The sequence below is a fragment of the Musa acuminata genome, chromosome BXJ2-8 (assembly GCF_036884655.1).
Source record: "Musa acuminata AAA Group cultivar baxijiao chromosome BXJ2-8, Cavendish_Baxijiao_AAA, whole genome shotgun sequence".
NCBI classification, from domain to species: domain Eukaryota; kingdom Viridiplantae; phylum Streptophyta; class Magnoliopsida; order Zingiberales; family Musaceae; genus Musa; species Musa acuminata.
The window spans coordinates 23481971-23507953 of NC_088345.1; the positions used below are offsets into that span (position 1 = coordinate 23481971).

General features: G+C 38.1%; 1 protein-coding gene across 3 annotated transcripts; it reads left to right on the forward strand.

Annotated features, from left to right (window-relative positions):
* The first annotated feature begins 2297 nt into the window (after positions 1-2297).
* LOC103973320 (uncharacterized) lies at positions 2298-20160 on the forward strand. Of its 3 annotated transcripts, none has more exons than XM_065121249.1 (12): positions 2298-2454; positions 2556-2648; positions 2735-2804; positions 3358-3412; positions 6454-6543; positions 18323-18407; positions 18509-18604; positions 18767-18951; positions 19026-19114; positions 19392-19491; positions 19564-19630; positions 19722-20160. In XM_065121249.1, the coding sequence occupies exons 1-11, from the start codon at positions 2334-2336 to the stop codon at positions 19603-19605; spliced, it is 1026 nt and encodes a 341-aa protein (XP_064977321.1). In that variant the 5' UTR covers positions 2298-2333; the 3' UTR covers positions 19606-19630; positions 19722-20160. The 3 variants fall into 3 exon arrangements, 2 of the variants coding, with proteins under 2 accessions (XP_064977321.1, XP_009386125.2); XM_009387850.3 differs by having other exon boundaries at positions 2740-2804; XR_010489374.1 differs by lacking the exon at positions 19392-19491.
* The last annotated feature ends 5823 nt before the right edge of the window (positions 20161-25983 follow it).

Consider the following 25983-nt stretch of genomic DNA (forward strand, 5'->3'; position numbering starts at 1 on the left):
AAAGGCCTAACAGATTTTCTAGGGATATTTCTACTTGATGAATTCTACATAAGAATTATTTTTTTAAAAAAATGAATATAAAGAATTATTATGCACTTTTATTATAAATAATATTAGACAAGTTAGTTTATATAAATAACATTAGAATATGTGTGAAAGAATTTAAAAATTTTAATAATGCATCTTATACTTTGTCTAGTACTCATTATCGTATTGCCCCTTTTTTAATTATTTAATTAATATTATTGGTGATTTAAAAAATATTAATATGATAATGATTTAAATATGACTATAATAGCTATGAAATCAAAATGGACAAATTATTTTTTAAATTTTGTCGATTTATTTAATTACTTATTTGTTTTATCCTCTATTAGATTAGATGACTTAAGTGATTATTTAAACACATTACAAAAGTTTAGGAGTAAATGTCAATATTGGTGATAAAATAAAAAAATTAAAAGATTGGTCATTAACTTATACCACCCTTGTAGCACTAACCACAATGTTACATATGAAACTTCAAGATCATTAAACTAGCAAGGGTAATAAAATCTCTAAGAAAGAAAAATTATTATTATAAAGATAAAAAAACTAAGGTACCAACAAGCTCAAACTTCCAACTTAGATATGTATCTAATATTTTTTTTTGAGTTCGGTAATAATACTATAAATATAGAGTTTTAATGATTACGAGATAAATATTAACAATTTGACTATAGTTGTAAGGTAAATATCTAGTGTGGAGGAACATATCCTAGATAAAACTAAATTGAGCATGATCCCCAAATCGCAAATATTAATAGTTGAACAAAGCCAGCAAAATGGAACTATGATTTTATCCACAAAGACAATAACCTCCGATTCGATATCAATCAAATGAACAATCATAATGTTCAACATAGGAAGCGATAAAATAATTATAATTTTATTTAATTCATATCAACTTGTTTTAATCTTATGACACTCATTATAGTGTAGATCAATTTTTTTTTCAAATTTAAACAAAATTATAAAATTTATCATGTTATAAATTATGTTTAATTAAAAAGGTATTACTGGTTCAAACTTGAACTGAAACCAACCAAACCGTTGATTGGGTTCCGATTTTAGGTTTTAGAAAACTGGAATCATTGATTCTGAAGCTGAAATTATCTCTTATGAAACCATGATTAGGGTTACTACTAGAGGTATCATGGTTTCAATGATAATCCATCAAAAGATATTGGTTAGGTAATTGGTTCACAAGTTAAAGAGGGACGTCAAAAAGCCAATTGTTTGGATAAATATCATTAGCACAACCATTCCCAATGACTTTGAAACCTCTTAATCTTTTCCAAGAGACTTCATTGAAACCTTGCTTGAGTTTATGCATGCCAGTCATGATTAATTTCTAAGACCAACTAGTATTATGGGTTGGGCTTTTACTGCAAAGGATGTTACTATCATGCTTAGCCTGCACCGCCCTACACCACAGGGTCTCTTCAGTTTTATGGTACGAACTGGTTCTCCTTCACAAACGAGGACATATTTGGAGAGATAAAAGGTCTGCAACCCCAAGCCCCAAAGATTGTTTAGGAGCGTAACAATTTCCTGACTTTTTCTTAGTGAATTTTTTGCCACAACAAGTTTTTAATAAATCGTTTATTTTTGTTGAGTAAATGTAAAGACATCTATCTCACGAATAGGGTGTGAATTTGCAAAGAATCTATAATGGAGTTAATCAAAAGAGTCCTACCAACTTGTGAATGAAAAGACCTGGACCAACTACTGAGCTTGTGCTGGATTTGCTGGATGATATTTATAATAAGCAGCAGAGGAGTTACTAGGTATGTAAAAGGGAAAAGTTCTTTCATTAATCTTAAAGAGAGAACATCTCAATCTTTTAGTTTCGCATTCCTAGGAGAAAAAAAAGGGGTAAATTTACCAAGATTAATTTTTTTAATTAAAGAGGCTTTTATTACAGAAAAATTTTGCCTGATATTATTACAGAAATTTTTATTTACTCTTAAACACAATAAAATGTCATCTGCATTGTTTTGTTGTTCTTAAGTATTTGCTATCGAAAAATTTTGAAAGGGGTAATAAGACCATGTCACATATTTTTTTCTCAACGTATAAGTGAGATATTAAAATAAAAGGATATATAAATATATAAGGATAATGGATCATGTTGTTGTTTTTTCATCCGAATATTTTATTTTATTTTATTTTTCGTAGAATAAACTTGCATCATGCAGTTTTGAAGTGGCTTATCTAAAGTTGCTTAACTATACAAATTATGGTATTATATAAAGGATGTAGTTTTGCAGTTGGTGGGGGTTCAAGATCCGATGACCGCGTCGCCCGATCCCCCTTCTCGCCCCTTTTCCCTTGTTTCACGAACCCAACGCAACGCCGATGTCAAAGATCGAGCTGAGTCTTTCCCGTCCGAGCCGCGTCTACCGCCTCGGCGTACGCACCGCACCCTCAGCTTTCCTCCTCCTGCCTCTCTCTCCTCTTCTTGATCCATAACTCGTCTTCCTTCCTGTCTCTCTTTTTGTGGCCTTCTCCAGGAATCCATCGAAGGAAAGATCGTAACGGTGCTCACCAGCCCCATCTCCTACCAAAAGATCGTCATCACCGCCACCGGAACCGTCAACCTTCAGGTACACGCACACCAAAGGACAAAGAAAGCCTTCTCTCTTGTTCTTGGGCTGTGTTGGGAGTCACTAATCTCTTTCGTTTTCTAAAGGAAAGATCCGAGCGGGCGTGACGGGGGTGATCGATTCCTTGTACGGCGTGGTCAAGCCTATACGCATCTTGTAAGCCCCTGTCTTACGTCTATGTACGCGAATCTTTCTGGCTTCGCCATGTTTTTGAGACGATGTTTCCGACGGGTCAACATTATCACTTCCTACAAGCGGGCATCTGTTTGAGGTCGTTTGTTTTGGCTCCTGACTTCGTGGTGTTCTTTTCTGTGTTCTTGTCCTCGATACAAGCCTAAAATACATGGACATCTTCAACTATTAATATAATTCTGCTTTCAAACTCGGAGAGGTTATTCCATAGTTCGTTTTCTTTTTCCTTTGTTGTCATGACCAGTAGTCAACTAATTGTAACACAATTTTGAATGGTCTGAAAGTTTACGTCGTTGTTTCCAAAGATTCGTTTAATCCTTGCTGTTAACAGTCAATAAGTTTTCTTTTCTTTTGTGGTAATGCACGAAAATTAATTATGCTCTTGTGTCTTCCATTTCTGAGTTCCGTCAATGTGATTTATCTCACACATAAGAAAATATGGATACAAGCATGCTATTGAAGACATTGCAATGGTCAATTTCTTGCTCCGATTCCAATAGTTTGATTTGATGGACAGGAAAAAGAGCTTGCAGGTTGCATCTGCTGGAAAGTTAGGTCCAGGTAAAATAGAGGTGAGTAAGTGCGATGTGATATATTATAAACTTGGGTGCATGGGAATTTAATTTAGAACAAGTAATTCCTTTTGGTACTTGCACATTCTTATTTTCCCTTATGTTTTCTTGATCTATCATGCATGCATGTGTTCTTCCAAAATTCAACCAATTCCATCTCATATATACATGTAGGTGATCCAATCTTAATTTTATTTCCCCGATTGATGCTGATGTAGTATTTCCATCACATAACTCTTCTGTTCATAGTTGATTTGAAGGATGCAAAACATTTAAAATTCTACTGTATAAGGGGAATTGATTGCATCATTCCTGTACTCAGATTTAAATTTTCTTAGTTTTGCATTCTTATTTTGCATTCCATCTTGGTTGCACAGGGCAAGTATCTTTTTATTATATTTAGCTTGTATTTAGAGTAAATAATTTAACAGTGGGGGTCCTTGATGTTTGAACATTTAGTTGGTTTACTCTGTTTGGATATCATAAGTCTGTGGTGCAGAAGACTTTTATCTACCTTGCTAATGTAAAAGAAATAGTAAACTTTGAAAAATCTATTTGTTTCCCTCTTTCTACTTCTATATAATATCTGGCATAAAAATATTGTTCAGTAATTATTCACATCTTGATGGGTTTGCAATGTGCAGCTTTTGGGTTTTCACATTTGAAGATGCAAGAAAAGAACTAATCAGTTTACTTAAAATTATGGTTACATATTAAGACTATCATTTCGAGAACGTAGGTTACATGTGTTGTGAAAGTTCAAGAGGTATTGTAGTAGAATAGTAGTACAAGAATGACACAATAATTCTCTTGCATATAACAGTTCTTAATTAATCTTGTTGGCAATGGGATGGAAAACGCTAAATAGTGCGTAAATTTTTTTTCGGATATACAAATTGAGACAAAAGGGATGAAACTACTGCTTTCTTGTAATATATGTTTCATTTTGATATCCTCAAGGAGTACTGAAAGTACATTGCTAAAAAAGTGCTGAACAAATCTCTAGTTAGTACTGTGAAAAAACAAGCTCTTGTTTTTCAGAAGGTATCCATTACATTTGGTGTATGCTATTTAGAATAAAAAATCAATTATTTTAGCAGTTAACAAAGGCGGAAAACAAGTCCTTAAAAGATAAAGAAATCAATATCTTTGATCAATTGCTTAACAAGAGGAGAATATTGATAAAAGCATTTCTTAGAGGTCTAAAGCAAGAGTATTGTGTGACTATTGTGCATCCGTTAGCATTAAATGTAATTTTTATTAGATAGTTGTAGGGCCTATTATAGTTTAAGAGAACATTAAGCTTTTATGAAAGAGCATATAAAAAATGTTGTGGCTTTTTTTGGTAGGTAGAAGCGATAGGACCAGGAATGTATATATTCTAGAACAATCAAGGATATTTTGGTCATTGACAACATGAGGGGTGCACTTTAAGATGATTTATATGCATTGATGTAATAAGGTGTGCACTTTAATATACATATACATTCTTTAAGATATGTTTATATTCTTGTCTAGAGAATACCTATATATGCATTTGTGTAATAAGGTGAGCCAATTAAGGTTTTTGGTGCTAGAAGATGTAGAATACTTAAGAAGGTTTTATTTGTGCACATAAGTATGGATTTCATGGCCTCTTACTTTGATTACTGACATAGCTACTTATAGAGTTCAATGACAGGAAATGATCCATGTAGTCAACTCCAAATAGTTGTGATTTGTGGTTCATTGCTGTATTCACACACATGTGATAAAATAGAGCAAATATGGGTTAATCGTGTTATATTCCTGGCACTTCTGTGAGGAAAGACAAGAATAGTAGCTTTCTATCATTTGTGGGCAAAGTTCATTATTGCCTTCTTTAAGGTTTTTCTTAGTCATGCTGTTTGGTCATGTCATGTAGAATGGTTCTAGATTTCTTTGAAATTTGTATTAATACTTGGCTCAACTTCATAAATTCATTTTCAAAGACCCTTTTTTAGATATTGCTAAAATCAAGGTATTCAATTTCGAATAATACTGCTCCGTATATATATATATATATATATATATATATATATATATATATATATATGGGACGTCGCCTCTCTTCTCCCCACGCGGGGCGATGTCGTAGAAAAACGAGGCGACATCAGATATTTTTATTATATATATATATATATATGTATACATATATATTTATATATATGTATATGTATACATATATATTTATATATATGTATATGTATACATATATATATTTATATATGTATATGTATACATATACATTTATATGTATATATGTATATATGTATATATGTATATATGTTTACATATACATATATGTGTATATGTACACATATACACATATATGTATACGTATACATATATATGCATATGTATACTTATACATATACATATATATGTATATGTATATGTATGCATATATATATATATATATATATATATATATATAAGTAAAAAAAAAAAAATCTGACGTCGCCTCGACGACATCGCCTCGTGTGGGGAGAAGAGAGGCGATGTCGCACATTTTTTCTAAACTTATATATAAAAAAAAATAAATATATATAAATAAAAGATTTTATATATATATATACCAAACGGTATACCGCTCGGTATATAGTACGGTACTATACTAAGCGAATCTCGAAATTCCGGTATGGTATGATATTTCAATCTTTGGTTAAAAGTATATCAACATATAATTTGTGAACCTGAGAGAAAATAAAAAAAATTGTTTACAGGCTTACTTAAAGTAGGCAAAACAAGAAGATTTGATGCTAGTCCAATTTTTTAAAATGTCCACTTTGTAATGATGTTTCATTTTCAGTTTCATAGATAGGTAGCTACTAAGATTTTTCATATTGACATTACCACTATGAGCATGAACTAGGTCCAAAAATTGATTATTACAATAACAAACAGAAATATATGCAGAATTCCTTCAACACTAAAAAAAACATTTTGTTCCAATTACTGCAAAATGCTTTATGCCTGTTGTTAACATCTGTGAAGCTAATGCTGTCTTATATTGTTTCTAGACACCATTTTCATTCACTCTGAGTCCTCAGGAGAATGATACTATTGCAACATTCTATGAGACGTTTCATGGTGGAAATATTAGCATCCAGGTACTTAGTTTAAAATGATTGCTTAACCTGCATGTAAATCTGCTATGTTAAACATGCTACATATGCTGACTAGCTCAGTAAATTGGACGTAAATCAGCTATTTTTATACTTCTCATTCCTATCCCAACAGCAAGTAAAGATTTTCCTATTTCACATGGAGTGTGCTTCTTGATGTTGGGTGTTTTTCTGTCGTGTGACCTGTTGGCTTGACTAAACTAAAATGCCTGTATAGCTGATAGAAACAAATGCCCATAGAATGTCATATTAAAGGGATCTCTCTTACGGCACCAATGAGCCAGCTAAGAAGTAATGCAAGGCTTGTTTCCCTCACTACTGAACAAAGGAAGAGACAACTGCAACCAATTGTACCTGTGATTAACACTGATTGAACTGGCAACAGAAATGAAGTTTAGTCCTCCCTTTCACTCGATTAAACCCCAAATGCAATGGCCTTTGGAAGCAGGCAGCCACACCATTGAACATAACTTCACAGCGAGCTCGTTAGATACGTGGGATGAAGGGTCCGTAGTACCTGATAGTGCAACTATGCAGTGGAAGGGAAGGAGCCTTTTCCTTGGCAAAGTTATCCTACATGCATCCATTATGGAGACTTCCATCAATGGGAATTTAGGGTAGACTAGGTTTCATTTTAAGCATGTGCATTCTGTAGAAGCAAGCGTAGGAATGAAAAGCATCAGACTTTTTCACAGTACAATGACAAACATCAAGCACGCGCATTCTATTTGCAGCGAAGGTGTTCGATGTAATGTTCATGCTTTTAGAATTGTTCATACCATAGGCAGCATGTAAGGGGTTGCATAGGCTTGGCAGCCTCATTTTAGTCGTTTCTAGTTTGTAATTGCAGCTTGCATGTGGTTGTCATGTGTGAAGGAAAAACTGTCCAAAATTGGAGTGTTCAGTCCCCAATCCATTGGGATATCTTGGTTGATCAACAAAGGATGAGTTCGCACATGTCTAGATTTGTTGATCTATGATTAAAAGAGTTTGTGCAAAGGCTTATAGAGTTTGTGCACATGTCTCACGAAGAGGGAAGCTTTACAAGCAATTTAGCAAGCACCTTGAGTGCAAGGGAGAAAAGAGAGAAAGGAGAAAACAAGGACTTTAGAAGGTAGAATGAACAGTTGTAAGTCCACAAACAATTGCTCACCGGGTGCCGAGCACGAAGGCAAGTTCCCGTCAAGTTAACGTGCGAACTTGTGAAGATTTTTCAACGTCCGACAATATACCGAAGCCCCATCCAGCCTTGTGCCACCTTGGGGGTTCTAGGGTGCTGAGATGGCCGACATTTTGGGCGCTGCAGCGGGCTGCAGAAAACAGCCTGCGACACGCAAAAGCGGAGCCATTGTGGGGCTTTTTGGCTCGGCGAGGTGAGCGGTCGCACTGTAGCGCTATAACTATTCGAATATGTATTTTTACAAGCAAAACACCAAACCAAAACAAAACAGGCTGCCATGTCTCTGTACAAGCATGCAAAAGCGACGAACGACTCGTTGAACGAAGTTGTTGCGAGTGCGTGACGACCGTTCGTGACAGCTCGCTCGGTCCGTTGAGCTTTGTGAAGTTGTTTTTGAGGTACTCCTCAATATCTGCGGTCCGTTGCACATGGTTCTCCCTCTAGAGAGCCGGGATTTATCCCTCCTGGATATCTGTCCCGTTGGAGCAACTTCTCTCTTTACTTCCTTCTCTTTGAAAGTTTCGAAGACCACCATCCCCTTGGACTACTCCTCCTTGCTGAACAAGCTATCTATTGTTTTGCCTCCCCCAAACGCACTTGCTATATTGCGACTCTATGTCAATACAGCCCCCCGCTGCACCCCTCAAGGCCTAGCAACATGTTGAACTCACGGCACACTTCAGCCTCCTACGGACGTATCCTTCTCATGTTGAAGAGAAAGTTTCAATGCTCCATGATATCGAGTTTCGGTTACCTTGGGATGGCCACGAACACTCCATCGTTCGCATACAAGCCTTTGCATGAGTACTGAATTTTTCGAGTTAGTAATTCCCCTCACCTCTGTGAGCTTTGCATAACTCTTTTTGTCGCTAAACAACCTATTCCACCTTATATGGTCTCATTCTTTTACCAAGCGCCTCGCTTGCCTTGAGCACCATCAAGTATGGTTGCCGTTGAGCCGTAGCACAAACTCAGCCATCCCAACCTTTGTGTGCTATGCATTCTTCCCAGCTTGCTTTTCCTCGTGGTGCCTCTTGCGCGAAGGGTTGGTCATTCCTCTGAATGCTAATCTCAGATGCTCGCTCTTTTGAGCGACTCCTTTTCCCTATATCTCCATGCTCGTTTCCCCCCCCCAAATGGTCGCGCATGCTGGCTGCCCTCAACGTAGTCCCGCTAGGTCCCCCACGTTTGCATACCAAGTGTTTTTATGAGTGCTTGTCCTGCTTTGATACCATCTGTTACAGACTTAGCTGGTTTTGCCTAAGTTATGCGACACCTTTGCATGTTTGTCCGCAAAGGTCAACCGCCCTGAAACCTCCTATGGTCCCTTAGGACCTACATAAAAGAAAACGGGTTAGAGAAAACGTCTCACTCGGGATCCACAAGCAATTATTTCAGGAAACACTTTATAACCAATGCAAATTACAACCAGACTTCACAAGCTTTGAACGGTCGCACAACAAAGGGTTCAAATGATCCACTACAGACAGATATCTCCAACAAGTGTCCACATGACACAACCTTTATTTACAAGTCTAAAATGGCCACTAAACTCAACTAAATTGGGGTTGTTAAGCCTTCAACCGTCCCTCTATATGCTGTGCAAAGCATGAATAAAACAAAAGACATGGACATACATGAGCATTATATTAAACACCCTGTTTACAGTTTTGTCCATGACAATGCAGCCAAGAGTCCTGGCCACCAAGGGCACTTGGGCGGCTTGGAAACCCTAGCCGCCTATGGTGTCCCTTGCAGCTAGGAAACCTGACTACAGGGGCTGCCATGCAGCAGGTTGAGAGCAGCCTTGCTGCTCTTGTTCCTGCTACTTTTGGCCATGCCGAGAGCAGCAGATTGGAGCTCTCAGCCAAGGCTGCGAGCAGCCTTCGGCCAATACAAAGGGGCAGCAACAGTTGTTGCCCTTTCTTCCTTTTTTGTGCTAACATATTTGACATCAAAAGCCCTTTGTAAAACACTTTATAACAGAGAAAAAGTTGCAGCATAGATCTGTAATCTACGACAAAAAAAATCGCAGCAACACGTAAAACAATTTCAACACAATTGAAAACATCTCATGTAGTTTAAAAACCAATCTTTTGCATGAGCAATCTGGCTCTGATATCACTGTTAGGAAATCTAGGGTGACATTACATGTGCAGCGGAAGAACAAAAAACAAAATCCTAGAATTCTCGTAGAAAAATAAGGTTTCATAATCGTGCAAAGATTAGTGCGTAAAAATCGCAAAACCGAAAAACTACATGTATAAGAAAGATGTGTTACCTAAGGAGATCGTATATCCCTGAAAACCTGCAAATCTATGGGAGAGGATGAAGGAGGTTAATTGTCCTCTCTAGCGAGGGCTACGAAGATGCTCCTCAAATCGCTGCCCAAATCTCTTCCTCACGCGTACCACGCAATAAAGAAAATGTTGCCCCTTTTTGTTGCCCACATGCCCCAAATGAGAGTTGTAGTATAAGGACGAGAGAGAGAGAGAGAGAGGAGAATAGGTGGTGACAGCCAAAAAGAACCAAGCTCATGGCCCTTTGGTTCCCTCCTATTTATAGAGTCCCCTATTAACTTAACCCTAATGGATTCTACCATATTGGGTACTAGATCTCCATCCAACTATCCAAGCCTCTTAGATTAGTGGGTTTTTACCCAATAATCTCTTATTGGCTCTTATTGGATCTCATCCATAGGATCCAATAATTCAAGGGCTTATTGGATATCTAATAAGATAGGGGTTCCAACAGATATCTCATATCTAAACCTCTACTCGTTGCAATACCTACCATATGTATGTGACCCTCTAGGCCCAATATCGAGCTGGCCGTGAGTCATACCTATCAGAACTCCTTTTGATTGAGTGAATTATTATCTCTATAATAATTCATCCGACTCATCGATTACGGACTTACTAGGCCACTACGCCGCAATCCGCAAACAATATAGGAGAATCCAATCCATTGGACTTGTTTGTCCTTAGTTACCGTGTATCTATAGTCTCACATCCATCTAATACCCCAGACACCGTAAACTGGGCATGGTGTTGTCAGGCCTATACGGTTTCTACTCGAGTCTCATTCTAATCTGATTCACCCGGAGAACTCTTTCTCTCTCAATCCGAATGATCCTGGCCAAGGATTTGTCTGAGTAAGAACATATAAGATGTTCCTCTCATGACACCGAGAGCGGATGATCCTCTATCGACACTCAATATCCCTCGTAAGGTTGGCTACCTCTATTGATGATCGGCTGTGCTAGATCTGGAACTTCTAGGTTTATAAGTCCGGTATTAAAGAGTGGAGTACTCATACAGGACATTCTTGGTATCTTAAGTCTAAGGACCGGATAGACCAATGGGACTACGGAATCGCTGTCTGATATAATAAGGCATCATCAACCATCTAACATTCCGTGAGTGGAACAATCAGTGAACTCATTCTCCAATGAGCACCTGCATTGTAAACCTAGTGTTCCCACACGAGTAGCTATGAGACCAGTTGCCTCTATCATATGAACGGGTATTTAGTACACCAGTCTGTCCGGTTATCTCGATGTCCCTCTTGAGTAGCCTCTGATCAAGATTATTTAGGGTATGTGTTTAAAGGCGAATCGGTCTCATTATCGTGATATCATTACAATCTGATTTCCATTGCACAGATCCATGGACATCATAATATATATTCATGCAATAAGCAATATAAAGTGATAAAATGCCAAATAATATAATAAGCAAAAAGAGTTTGTGTCATGCACACGTGTCATCACTCATGTGATTGATTTGCAAAGCACTTATAACTAGCAGAAAGGGGTGTAGAAGCGATGATAAGTCTAGAACGACTTGACTATGCAAAATCAAGTAACAATTAGAATGTGAGATGGACTTGGAGGGAGTGTTATGATGTTATTGTGGTAGATCACAAAGAGAAGATATGGGAGCTACATAGTCTCATAGAGGCATGGGTGGATAATAGAGCCATAGGCACAAGGGAGCACATGGTATCGTAAAGGTGAAACTTTCATACAATCATCAATCCCTTGATCTCTAGTATGAGTCATGGTCAAGAAAAGGAATCAAGGCATTGGAGAACATAGTGGACACCATGTACCAAGACAAGGTAGTAGGACTGTAACAAGATAACTTTGTAAGGATTGTTTGGTCGATGGACTTCCTTATCGAATCAGTCAAAAGTGGGATACATTATTTAGATGCAATGATGATCGCTCAAGGAACGGAACAGATTTTTGAGGGCTGCACTTGAATTTTTGGAGACTTTTAAGGTGCAGATTGTAGAAAGGCTTACACTGCCAATTATAGTGTTTTTGAATTGATTTACAATGTTTTTAGCATCTTCACCAAAACAATGCAAGTCTATTATAAAACACTCTAACTGAGGCAAATTGACTCAAAACCTAATAGAAACCAACTTATATACAAAAATAGAGTTTCAAATGATTATTCTTATTTGTTTAGCAATAAGAACACCAAACAAGGAGACTTCTATGTCAATAATAATAGTTTTGAATAGACTTACCATATCCTTATTGGTTTAGGAATAAAAACAAACGGAGACTTCCATGTCAATTACTGTATTTTTGAGTAGGCTTATGTTTTGGAAAACAGGGTAGGTCTATTAAAAAACACTACAACTGAGGAATTGGATCTGTCCAAATTCGATGGACCAGATCACTCTATGGACTAGTCCGCCAAAAAAAGATGGGAGCTGCTGTTGTCATGTTAGGGGTATTTCGGGATTATGAAAAGGTGGGGGCACCTTTGGGAAATGTGAAAAAGGGGCACCCCTTGGGAGAAACCAAAAAAGAGGCTTTTTCAGGAATTCATCTATATTTCCAAACAAAAATTATTATTTTTATCTCAAACGAGTACAACCATCCCCTCTTCTATCAAAGGATATCAACACACCTAGTGCATTAGGGAAATTCCCCAGTCCAAGAATTATGACATCCACTCATCCTAGCCGAATTGGCAAGCCAATTCGTCGGGCAATTACCCTCCTTGAACACATGGAAGATTTTTACCTCCTTCAAACCATTGGATAAAATATTAATATCACGCACAACCATGGAAGTAGTCCATGGAGTCTCCACTTTGTTCTTCAATATATATAAATGAGGACCTCAGCATCTGTTTGACTATGGATCTTTCTAATTCCCCTTGCCTTTGCTGCCAATAGTGCTTGCCTGACAATAACAGTGTTGTTGAACAGAATTGTTTGTCCCTTGCATCCATTTCCTGCAAACACAGCAGTCCCATCACGGTTCCGTAAGATAAAACCAATTCCACCCTTGGGCAACAAATTACCAGAACCATCAGTGTTCAACTTATACCAATTTAAGATTAGGTTTGTTCCAAGTGACAATCTTACAAGTACTCCCGTTAGACCCCTCAGACTCTAAGCTGCAATGGCAATATAAAAGCAACATGGCAGGTTTTTAAAACATCATATAAGGATTTGGTTTAATCCCATCGAACATGGCATCATTTTGAGCCTTCCATAGTAATCAGAAAATGTCTGCAATGACGGGCTCTCAAGATAAAATCAGATTGATTCTCATCTCCTACCCTGAACCAAGTGCCATCTGTTAGGATCGGAGCGGCACTAAGAGGGAGGGGTGAATTAGTGCAGCGGATTAAAACTCGCAAGTTTAAAACTGAATTCGTAAATACGAGGAGATTTCGTTTCGATAGTAACTTGAGTAGATGAAAACCGAAAACTAGCAGTAGTGTAAATAACAATTTCAGGAAAATAAGAACTCACACATTCAAGGAACGCACCAATTTAAAGTGGTTCGGTCAAAATGACCTACATCCACTTGCGAAGCCTTCTCCAATGAGGCTCCCAACTTCCACTAGCAAATCACTTTGAAGGGGAAGGACAAATACCCCTCTTACAACCTTTTACAAGTGGTTCACACTCTTACAAATTTTCAAAGAGAAAGAGGGAAGTGAACACTCAAGCTATTGAAAACAAAAACTTGCTAAAGACTTTGCTAAGATTTTTATCTCAATCTTTTGCTTCTTAAAGGTTGTAATCTCAGCTGAGAATTCTCTAAATTTTGAATTCTCTTGGGTTTCTGAGGCTAGCGGTGCCACCGCTTGTTAGTGTCTGACACTGACAGTGTACTGGCGGTGCCACTGCCCAGTCCAGCGGTGCCACCGTCGGACCTCTCGGGTGCTGGGCGGTGCCACCGCTCAGTCAAGCTGTGCCACCGCTCAGTTCTCGGGTTTTGGGCGGTGCCACCGCCTACACTATTTTAGCTCACTGGTTGGGCTCCAAACTTGGCCCAAACCAATCCGAACTCCGGCCTAATTGGCCCCTACTTGGGTTATAGGATTAACACCTAATCCTAACCTTAATTAACGTGCTAACTATGAATTTAAAGACATTTCCTAAGCTATTACAAAGTCCGCAAGTCAAGACTTCTTCCGGCGAGCTTCCAGCGAACTTCCGGCGGTCTTCTGATAAACTCTCGGAAACCATTCTGCGGACTCCCGGCAAGCTCCTAGACTTCACGATTTGATCTTGGCGAGTTCCAATGAGCTTCTTTGGCAAGCTCCGATCTTTCTCGGCGAGCTCCGCGAACTTCCCACGAACCTTCCGGCGAGCTTCCGAAAAACCCTTCGGCAAGCTCCCTACTCATTCTCGGCTAGTTCCGACAGCATTCCCGACGAATCTTCGGACTTCCGTCGAACTCTCGATCTCCCAACGAATCCTTCACGCTTGACTCCGGCACACACAAGCCAAAACTCTACTTCGATCTAGACAATTATTACAATGCAAATTGACATTCTGTTGCCCGGCACGTCATTGGTTGGCGCTTCGTCCGATTCTTCTGCGCATTGTCCTCTTTTGCGGCTTGTTGCTTAATCGGCGGTTGACCTCCGCAACCCCGATATCCTTGGCGCAATTCCGCTCTCCTTGGCCCGATGCCCGACGTCCGAAGCCTTCTGGCATCCAATATCCTGACGTGATCTCCTCCGGCGCAACGTCAATTCCTCCTGCGTCAATTGTCTAATCCTGATCGAGTAGACCTGCATCACTCAAAATGTAATTAAACATCTAAACATAATCAATTAGTTTCATCATCAAAATCTGAGATTCAACACCATCCCTCCAATTATTGAAAAAAAAAAATATATTTAACTTATGTTTACAGTGTTCACATACCTGCATCACAACAGGTCATCTAAAATATAAATGATCAATATAATCACCATCCAAGCCCATATGAGTAGCAGTTAGAAGCACATCTTAAACCCTACTTGGCCAATTGTCGAGAAGTAGGAAGGCAACAATGTACTAATTTCCAACAATAGATTAATACCCTACGAATGGTTGTAGAACCCCATCCAAAATCTCACTAGCATCAATTCCAAGGAAGAATCTGTAAGCAGAATAAGTAGAAACCACTCCTCTAGGATTAGCCTTTCAAATCCATTTGTCATCACAAGGGCTAACTTAAAAAATATATCAAATAACCAACTATTCTGATAAGGATCAATAGATTTGTTATCACCAACAAGTTTAGTAAAACCTGTTCTTAATCTCTCCATGGCTCTCAAGAACAACCTCCAACTTCAACTGGTCCTTTTGGGCCATTGGAAGTTCCACAAAGAATAAAATTGATATTTAGCCAAGACCACACTAGTCCAAACATTGGGCTCACAACTTAAAAATATTCTGAATCCTCCTTTTTTGAAGTGCAAACTTTGTCTAGTTGAGGTCCTTGATTCCTAATCCCCCATCTCTCTTGCTACAAGTGATCTTATCCCAAGTGACAAGATGCAGGCCTCTACTGTTACACCCTTTCACCCATAGAAAGTCTCTCACAATATGATTAATCTTATTAATAATCTTTAAGGCATCAACACGACACTCACATAATGTATTGGAACAACAATGATGACAGCATTAATAGAGGGTCACTTTGCCCGCTTAAGACAAGGTCTTGCTGTTCCAGTTGATGAGTTTACCTCGGACCTGATTAACGATGTCTTCATGAGCTGAAAGAGGTAGTTTTCTAGGGAAGACCATAGTACCCAAATATTTAAAAGGAAAATTACCTTCATGAATATTAAAAATTTGACATATTTCTCTTTTAATAGTTCTACTAGTATTCTTTGGAAAATTAATTTCAAATTTTTGGACATTGATTTTAAGATTAGTCATCCTCTCAAATTCATGAAAGACTTTACTAATATTCATACATGACTTTCTATTTTCCTTAAAACACAACAAGATATCATTAGCATACATGAGATATCATCAGCGTACATGAGCTGATATAATTTGAAAGAGCCTTTGATAAGTTAGATAAATAACCTCATGTGATAAATAACCTCATTTGATAAAGATGTGGAAAGAAGACACCATATTAAGATCAACAACCTCATGTGATAAATTAGATAAATATTGTGCAACCACGATGAATAGGCATGACAAAAGGATATTCCCTTGACGAAGACCTCTCCTACTTTAAAAAAGGAAGATGGCGAGCCATTGATTAAGCAAGCAAAACTACTATAAGAGGTACATGCCATTATCCAATCAATGAAGACTATAGGAAAATGATACAAATTGAGACATTTAATGATGACATCCTAACAGATCTTATCATAAACCTTTTCAAGATCTATTTTGATGATGATGTTAAGGTTTTTTCCTCTCGACTCATACATGGCATGAGCAATTTTCTATGCCACGAGGAACCTTTCGTGTATACACCTCCAGATAATGAAAGCATGCTACACTTTAGATGTAATAGTATCCAGAAAAGGTTTAATATGATTGGCTAAGACTTTAGCAAGAATTCTATAAGCCAAATTACATAGGGAAATGGGGCTATAATCTTTAATCTCTTTTGAATTGGCACATTTGGGAATAAAAATATGAAAGGTCTTAGCTCATTCATTAGGAAGATAAGCATATTTATGGAAATGATTTATAAAAGATTCAATGATTCTATCCCAATGGGTTTTAAATAATTTAACTGTAAAAGCATTTGGGCCCGGGCTTTTACCACCCCAACCCATAGATTTTAAAGAAGCCCACACCTCCTCATAGGTGAAAACCGTGAAATGTTTAATCAACTGGTTGTTGGAAGTAATATTAATGATAGAAAGGTTAGGCCGAGAATAAAAACATGAATTGTTTCTACCTTTAGCACACCATAAAGTTTGATAAAAATCCACAAAAGCCTTATTAATGGAGTTTGAATCTGACACTAACTCAGTTGTTAACCTTAGGGTTGGTAATCAGGAGTTTTCTTCTCATGACTACGAAGTTATGGTAATATTTGGTTTTTTTATCCCCTTCATTAAGCCACTCAGGCTTGGCCTTATCCCACCATTTTAGACTAATTTGCCTAGTTGAAGCTTGATATTTATTGTAAAGACATGTTAGGTGCTTTTAAGAAAACATTTGAAATGTCCATTAAAGGCTCAATGTACATTTCAAATGTGATTTGGTGCTTAGTAAAATTTTTTCAAGTTGCATTTGTCCTGGTTGCTGTATTGCAAATGCCCAAATATTGATGCTACCTCAGGGTAGCATTAACATTTCAGTATTGACAGGAAACTAATATAATATTTTAGATTTTCAAAGTACCTTATGATATTATCCAAAATCACAATTTTACTAATATGATTTAGTGGGAAACTAACTTATTTATGTCTTCTATAAGGTGAAATTTTATTTATTTATTTTTAAAGATTATTTATATTTATTTATATGATTATATTTTATTTATTTACATATTAATTTAAATAAAAATGTATTTTATATTTGAATAATTATTCAAAATATTAGAAGGGTAAATTTGTCACATAACATTCAATGCACTTTTGAAACATAGTTTTATCAAACAACACTTGTGTCCATGCACATTTAAGATACAGTTTTCATCTATTGTTTATCAAACACACAAAGCATCCCACAACTGCACATTTACTCAAGTTCCCTTCTCCAAATGCACATTAAAAATGTAAATGTGTTCTCAAACTCAGCTGTAAGTCTCATATTCTTCTGATAATTCCAAGTTATGCTCCCCCACATCTTTCTCCAAACTCAAAATCTCATCATAAGTATTAGACAAATTTTCCTCAATCCTTCCTATTTTATGCTTATTTCAGAAGGATAACTCCCTCCTAACTCTTCTAAGATCTTGATGAAAACAATCAAAAGAGGAATGTAAGTCAACCACATCAAACCAACAATTTTGAACAATGGATGTCACATCCTCATAATCATTCCAAAAGTTTTGATATCTAAAGAACCTCCCCTTTCAATAATCATACCAGGAATTATGTACCTGTAATGGTAATGGGCAATGGTATTTTACATAAGTTGCATATGTGCTCATGTTTACAGCCACACTGCATATGTGCTACCAAGGACTTTATGTTCGAGAACAATGACCATGTTTTTGAACTTTGTGCATGGCAAATGATAATAACTTCAATTTGCTGGTTGCATTTTTTTATATAGGATAACTAATGGTTCTTATTTAATATTCATACAATGTATTAGATTGTTATTTTCTAATTGTTCTTTCAATAGTATCTTATAACAGCAGATGTAATGAGAGGTTACCTACATAAATCTTTATCTGCTGCATTGGAGTTCATAGTTGAAAATGATAAAGGTATTGACTAAATATCCTATAATTTGTTTTATTTCTCAATCAGTTCTTTTATAACAAAGTCTTTTATTGCATAGATATAACTCTTTAAATGATATTTGCAGCCAATCTAATCACGTCACCTCAGTTGCTGGAATTTGTTAGCTTTTACATAACACAGGACACTCAAAAGCATCAATTGCTTCCTGAACTGCTTACAGGTCCATTTCAATTTTCATGGTGTCTTTAGATTGAAGTTCATGCTGATAGCAATTTGGTGTTACGTAATTGAATCCGAAATGCCCGTAGTAGAACTTTGTTATTTATTCAAGGTAGTCCTTGGTCAACATCAGCTATAATGATGGGCTAATCATCTTTAGCAGGTTGTTTTCGGGTCACAGGGAAAATTTTAACCCAGTGTTCTCTGAAGGATCCTATTACTGGTGACCTAACCGTTGAAGCATCTGCAGTTCCTATAGACTCTGTTGATATACAGTTACTTCGTGTTGAATCTATTCTCTCTGGGGAGAGGTTTGTCACTGACACATCAGTGATCCAGACTACTCAGGTATGATATGTCACACTGTTATGGGGTGCTTATATCAACTATATTTTATAGTGACAAACATCATTGTTACTCAGATAGCAGATGGAGATATTTGTCGATCTCTAACTTTGCCTATCTATGTCCTACTTCCCCGTTTGTTGGTATGCCCCACCTTGTTTGCTGGGTAATCACTTTGACTTGTTTTAGTTATACTCCCGTTTGATACATTAAATAGCAAACATCATTGGTTTCTTTGCTTTAGATCAATGTAACACCTATACATGCTTCTATATGCTCCCAAGTCGGGACCTACTGTTTTCACCCTACGATATCATCTTGCTTGAAAAGTAACAGCAATCTCTAAAGTCCTTGGAGAGATTACTAAGATTGAAATTAGGTGCTACCATGTGAAGTTTCCATGCATGTAAAATGTTTAAGTAGTTTTGCAAATCTATATGCAGGTCATTTTCTATTGAGTTCCATGTCTCGATTACTGTGAGTTTCCAATCTCAGCTATCTAAACTGTACCGTAAATCTGATCTTAGAACTCCAAGGCCATGGGTGAGTGTAGCTTTTAATTATAATTAAGGTTGCATTGGTTTGTCGACTGAAACTTGGGTTCCCTGTTCACAGATGGCGATGGTGACTATACCGCTTAAGGTATACCGAGCATAATGCTTCGAGGAGTATCCTTCTGCTTGTGAGACAGCACCAGTCTTCCCTCTGTGCAAATATTTTTTTGAGTAATGCCACTATATAAGACATTTTCTTTATTCTTTTTTTTTTGCCAGTCATGCGAATTTGCGTTTGAGAATTATTCCCTGATGAACTTCTCGCGAGGATGGAGGGAATGGTGTTTTGGTCACTTCCAATTGCTCAAAACTTACTGACGTCCGTAAGGCGGCGGCGGTAGCATCGTGCAACCGCTATGGGTTTGCGGCTGTGTCCCGTAGAGCTGGTTGGTGGACTGATGAGTAAGCATAGCTGGAAGTGCTGTAGGAGGCTGAATGTTGGGCCTTCGTTGCGCTTTCTCTAGCTTCCTCTGGCTCTTGGGCACTGACAGGCCTGCGGAAATATAATCTGATTTACTTCTTTCAATCCCAACAGTGATGTCATCTGGGACCCTCTTCTACCCGTAGGTTATTGCTAACCTGAGTTTCCAGGTTGGACACTGTTATTCGGCTTTACCTCCGTGAGAGTATCCTCCCAAAATATCATACGTTTTTAAGATGCACGGAGTACACATCAACTTCAGGGGATGGTGAACAGGAAGGGAGAAACTATTGGCGATCCACAATCGATTAATCTTGTCATGAATTCATTTTCTCATGAATCACTTAGCTCCTATCACTCTCATTGACCAAAAAATTAATAGAAATTCCGTACATTGACATAATCGAGTTGACATAATCGAGCTATACAGCTTATGTTTCTAAGGATTTTAGTACCTTGACAAAAAATTGTTGAAATGATACTCACATCCACTAGCATGTATACAACATTGAGTTCATGATAAAATCTAAATCGTATAATGAAGCAAATATGTAATATAAACAAGTATACAAAAACTAATTCAATTATGTAAGTGAGGAAGGATGTAAATACCAGTTAATTTTGGTTTGATTTTTTTGATCTACATCCACCTTACGTGTTTTCACTATTAATCTTACTTTGAACGGGAAGATTAATTAATATTTATAATTTGTTTTTTTAAAAATATAATACTAAAACTTACACTTTTACAAATGTTTCACACTTTTAATGACTTAAATAGTACAGCTCAAATTCAAGAAAACAGAATGAACTCAAACAAGGATTTTGGGAGAGAATTTGAACACTCAAGAGCTAATATCACCACCAGCAAAGTTTGAAGGGATATTTATAGGCCTGAGAGATCTTAGAAAATATGGAGCAAAATTATAAAAACCGGTACAAAATGAATATGAGTACTAACAGTGCCTGCTGACACAATATGATACCTCGCCTGTGGCCTAAATGGTGCTACTGTCAGATCTAATGAAATGCCCAATAAGAGCCCATTTCCAACCCACTTCAAATCTGCTATAACCTCCCTTCTAGTTAGCCTAGTAAAAGCACATTTTTAGCCTATTAGCAGCTTAATCATGATTTAATTGTCTATCAAAGCTCTAACTTATCGACTATTCATCCAGCTTAACTCAATGTCAATTCTCTCATTTGATAATTGATCCTTTGATGATTCATACTCTTAGTTCAAGTATATCCTATATAATTTATCTCAATATAAAGTTAGTTTTTAAAATTTATTAATTGATTTAATCATGAAAACATGAGGTTTGATAATCTCTTTTTTATAATGATAATTAATTAATCATGGAGTTCTAAAAAGCTCACCTATCCATATGTCATAACATCATAATAAAAAAATAATATATTTGATGTCAGTGAAAATAATATTTACCCTTGTGGAAACATATCATTCAAACTCAAGCAAACCTGTTCAACTATTTAAGGTCTCAATCTCAAATATTTACTCAAGGAAGATATCAAAAATAACTTTTCATCATTATCATCAATGATATCAACGTACAAAATACTTTTAAGGTTTTCAAAATTATTAAGACAAAGCCATGATAGGACAAAAGCATTTAGTATCTCGGATTTTGATGAAATCAATTGATGAGTTTATAAACTAATGAGCGTTTGATAAAAGTAATGCAAAACAAACTTTGATCATAGAAAGGTAAATCAATTGAAGCAGGAGAATTAGATGTTGAGTCAGATGTTAGAGATCGAGCATTGCGCCAAGAAGATCGAATATTGTGCGAGATCAACTTGTCAATAGATCGGGCAATACACCGAAAGAAAGGACGATGTCTCGGAAGTTCAGACGAAGTGCCAAATGAACTAAAGACAAGCGGACAATGTAGGTTTTATGATTATAAATGTTGTGTTTTCATCAAAGTAGTTTAAGTATCTAATCGAGTTGATTTTGAGTGTAACTATGTCAATTTAATTAGGAGCCTATTAGGTTTGAATCGGATTGAATTGGGCCAATTGAAAGACTAATTCAGTGACATAAGGTTGGGCCAAGCGATAGCACCATTAGGCTAGGTGATGGTACTGCTTGTGAGTTGGAAAGTATGAATTGTACTTTTTAAAAAAACTCGATGATGGTACCATAGGGTCAGCGGTGGTACCGCCCAATGTCAAGTTGTGGTATTATTTGTAGGAAAATCTAGGGGTGATATCACATGTATAGTCGAAGAACATAAAATAAAATTCTTAAATTTTCCAAAAGGTGTTCATCGTTGTGCGATGATTTGTGCATAAAAATCCGTAAAACTAAAAACCTCATGTGAGATAGTTATGTTATCTAGGGAGATCGTATATCCCTGAATTCCTACAGATTTGTGGTAGAGGATGAAAGAGGTCAAGCGTCCTCCTCTCTAGTAGTGATCTACATGGTAAGGACTGTAAAGATGCTCTTCAAATTGTTGCCCAAATCTCCACACTTGCTATTTGAGGAAGAGAAGGGGAGAGGAGAATAGGAGGTGGCAACCAAAAAGCCTAGCCTATGGCCCTTTGGTTCTCTCTTATTTATAGAAGTCTCATGTTAACTTAACCCTAATGGATCATGCCCTATTAGGTATTGGATCTCCATCCAATTAACCAAGCATCTTAGATTAATGGATATCTATCTAATAATCTCTCATTGGCTCTCATTGGATCTCATTCATATGATCCAATAATTCAAGGGCTTATTGGATATCCAATAAGATAGGGGCTCTGGTGGATATCTTATATCTGAACCTCTACTCATCGTAACACCTACTATATGTATATGACCCTCTAGGCTTAATATTAAGCTGGTCGTGAGTCATACATGTCAGAACTCCTTTTGACTTAGTAAATTATTATATCCATGATAATTAACTTAACTCATCGACTACGGATGTACTACGCCACTACGTAGTAGTCCCTAGCAGATATAAGGGAACCAATTATTTGGACCTATCTGTCATCAGTTATCATGTACCTAGAGTCTCTAATCCATCTAATATCCTAGAGACCATATATCGAGAATGGTGTTGTCAGGCCCATACGATTTCTCCTCGAGTCTCATTCTAATTAGATTCTCCTAGAGAACTCTTTCTCTCTCAATCTGAATAACCTTAGCCAAGGATTTGTCTAAGCAAGAACACATGAGATATTCTTCTCATAATACTGAGAGCATATGATCCTATATCAATACTCAATAGTCCTTATAAGTTTGGCTACCATACCCGATGATTGGTTATTCTAGATTTGAAACTTCCAAACCTATAAGTTTGGTATCAAAGCGCAGAGTACTCATATAGGACATCCTTGGTGTCCCAAGTCTAAGGACTAGCTACATCACTTAGGATGACAGAATTGCTGTCAGACAATGAGATATCATTAATCATCCAGCATTCCGTGAGCGAATTAATCAATGAACTCATTCTCCAATGAGCACCTACACGATAGCCCTAGTGTCCATACATGAGTAGCTATAAGACCAACAGCCTCCATCATATGGATGGGTGAATCGGTATCATTATTGTGATCGCATCACGATTCGATTCCCATTGCATAGATCCATGGACATCATAATATATTTATGCATAAATCAATATAAAGTAAGAAAATATCATAATAAGCAAAAAGACTGCGTTTTATGTCACACGTGCCATCACTCACATGATTGGCTTGTAGGACACCTATTGTTGAATCTCAGATTTTGATGATGAAATCAATTGATGAAGTTAACGATCTAATCTATGTTTTGAGTGATATAGGACTAGCTTCAATCAGGGAAAGTCAAATCAATTAAAGTAGTGAAATCAGATGTTAGGCCAATATATGTCAGGAGATTGGACGTCGAGCCAAAGGATTGGTCGACATGTCGGTAGAAAGCTTCGTGCCATGAGCATCGGACTAGAAGGATCGAACATTATATTATGGAGATCGGATGTTGCGGAGATCAACATGCCAATTGGACAATACGAGCAAGAGAGGACGTGTTAGAATCCTTGCAAATTCTAAACTTGGCGTTGATCTCTTTAGGGGATCGACCTCCTTGGAACTGTATAGGGGTTCCTTCCTCCAAGTTGCTAGTCATAGGTGCCCAGCAAGCCAATCACGTGAGTGATGGCACGTGTGACTTGATATAGAATCTTTTTGCTTATTATATTTTTGCGTATATCACTTTATAACTATTGTATAAATGCATACATATATTGTGATGTCCTTGGATTTGTGCAATGAGAATCGAATCATGATGAGATCACGATAATGAGATCGATTCACCTTTAAACATATATCCTAAATAATCCCGGTCATAGGTTACTCGAGAGGGACATCGTGATAACCGGATAGACTGGTGTGCTGTATACCCGTCCATATGATGGATGCAGCTGGTCTCATAGCTGCTCGTGTAGGGACACTAGGGATACAGTACAAGTGCTCATTGGAGAATGAGTTCACTGATTGATCCGCTTACGGAATGTTGGATGATTGATGATGCCTTATTGTCAGACAGCGATTCCGTAGTCCTAGTGGTGTATCTGGTCCTTAGACTTTAGACACCAAGGATGTCCTGTATGAGTGCTCCACTCTTTGATACCAGACTTATAGGTTTGGCTGTCCCAGATCTAGTACAGCTGGTCATTGGGAGTGGTAGTCGACCTTACGAGGGCTATTGAGTGTCGATAGAGGATCATCCACTCTCGGCGTCATGAGAGGAATATCCCATGTGTTCTTGCTCAGACAAATCCCTGGCCAGAGTCATTCGGGTTGAGAGAGAAAGAGTTCTCCGGGAGAATCCGATTAGAGCGAGACTCGAGTAGAAACCGTATGGGTCTGACAGCACCATGCTCAATATACGGTCTCTGGGATATTAGATGGATGAGGGACTATAGGTACACGGTAACTGAGGACAGACAGGTCCAATGGATTGGATTCCCCTGTATCGTTTGGGGACTACGGCGTAGTGGCCTAGTACTTCCGTAGTCGATGAGTCAAGTGAATTATTACAGAGATAATAATTCATTGAGTTAGAAGAAGTTCTGACAGGTATGACTCACGGCCAGCTCGATATTGGGCCTAGAGGGTCACACACATATGGTAGACATTGCGATGAGTAGAGGTTCGGATATGAGATATCCGACAGAGCCCTTGTCTTATTGGATGCAGATCCAATACCTACTAGGGGAGGACCTATTAGGGTTTGACAGGGGACCTCTATAAATAGGAGGGATTCAGAGCCTCATAGGCGAGAGCCTTTGCTTGCCTTTCCTATTCTCCTCTTCCTCTCCACCTCAGAGCAGGCCTAGAGTCTTGAGGAGCGTCGTCGCAACCCTGCTGTGTGGATCACTGCTAGAGAGGAGGACGCTTGACCTCCTTCACCCTCTCCTAAGGATCTGCAAGGAAACAGGGATATACGATCTCCCTAGGTAACACAATCTACTCTATAAGCTGTTTTATGTTTCGCGGAATTTTGCGCACCAATCTTCGCACGACGACGAACATCTTTTTGGGAATCGGGGATTTTGTTTTCTTGTTCTTCCGTTGCGCATGTGATGTCGCCCTCACAAGATTTCCCAATAGTGGTATCAGAGCTAGGTTGTTCGTGCGAATGATTAGTTTTGAACAGCATGTGTTGTGTTTAGGAAGAATTTTGACGTCAAAACCGTTGACCCAAAAGCGAGAAAGGGCAGCAACAGTTGTTACCCTCGATCTGCGTGCGTGAAGCGCAGCCGAAGGCGGGCAGCATAGGGGCTGCGATTGCAGTAGCCGGCCGGCGGCCTGCTTGCAGCAGGCTTGCAGCCGGCGGGGCTGGCAGCCCATGGGCAGAGGCCCCGCAGGGCAGCGGCGCGAGCTGCCGCAAGGAAGCAACGCCTGCCGCCGCAAGGCAACGACGCCTGCCGCCGCTGCTCCCGCGGGCTAAACTCCCCCCACAGGGGTGGCCGCCTGGCGGGACAGCACCCCCTACGGAGGCAGCGGCACCCGAAGGGGGCGCCCACCCGCAGCGGCAGCTCCGCTAGCAAGCGT

What these genes read in the sequence shown, in the direction of transcription:
- LOC103973320 (XM_065121249.1), top strand. Translation starts at nt 2,334, where the DNA reads ATGACCGCGTCGCCCGATCCCCCTTCTCGCCCCTTTTCCCTTGTTTCA. An exon ending in GTCAAGCCTATACGCATCTT is followed by an intron (nt 2,805 to 3,357) that starts GTAAGCCCCTGT and finishes TTTGATGGACAG; the next exon opens with GAAAAAGAGCTTGCAGGTTG. An exon ending in GCTTCCTGAACTGCTTACAG is followed by an intron (nt 18,605 to 18,766) that starts GTCCATTTCAAT and finishes CATCTTTAGCAG; the next exon opens with GTTGTTTTCGGGTCACAGGG.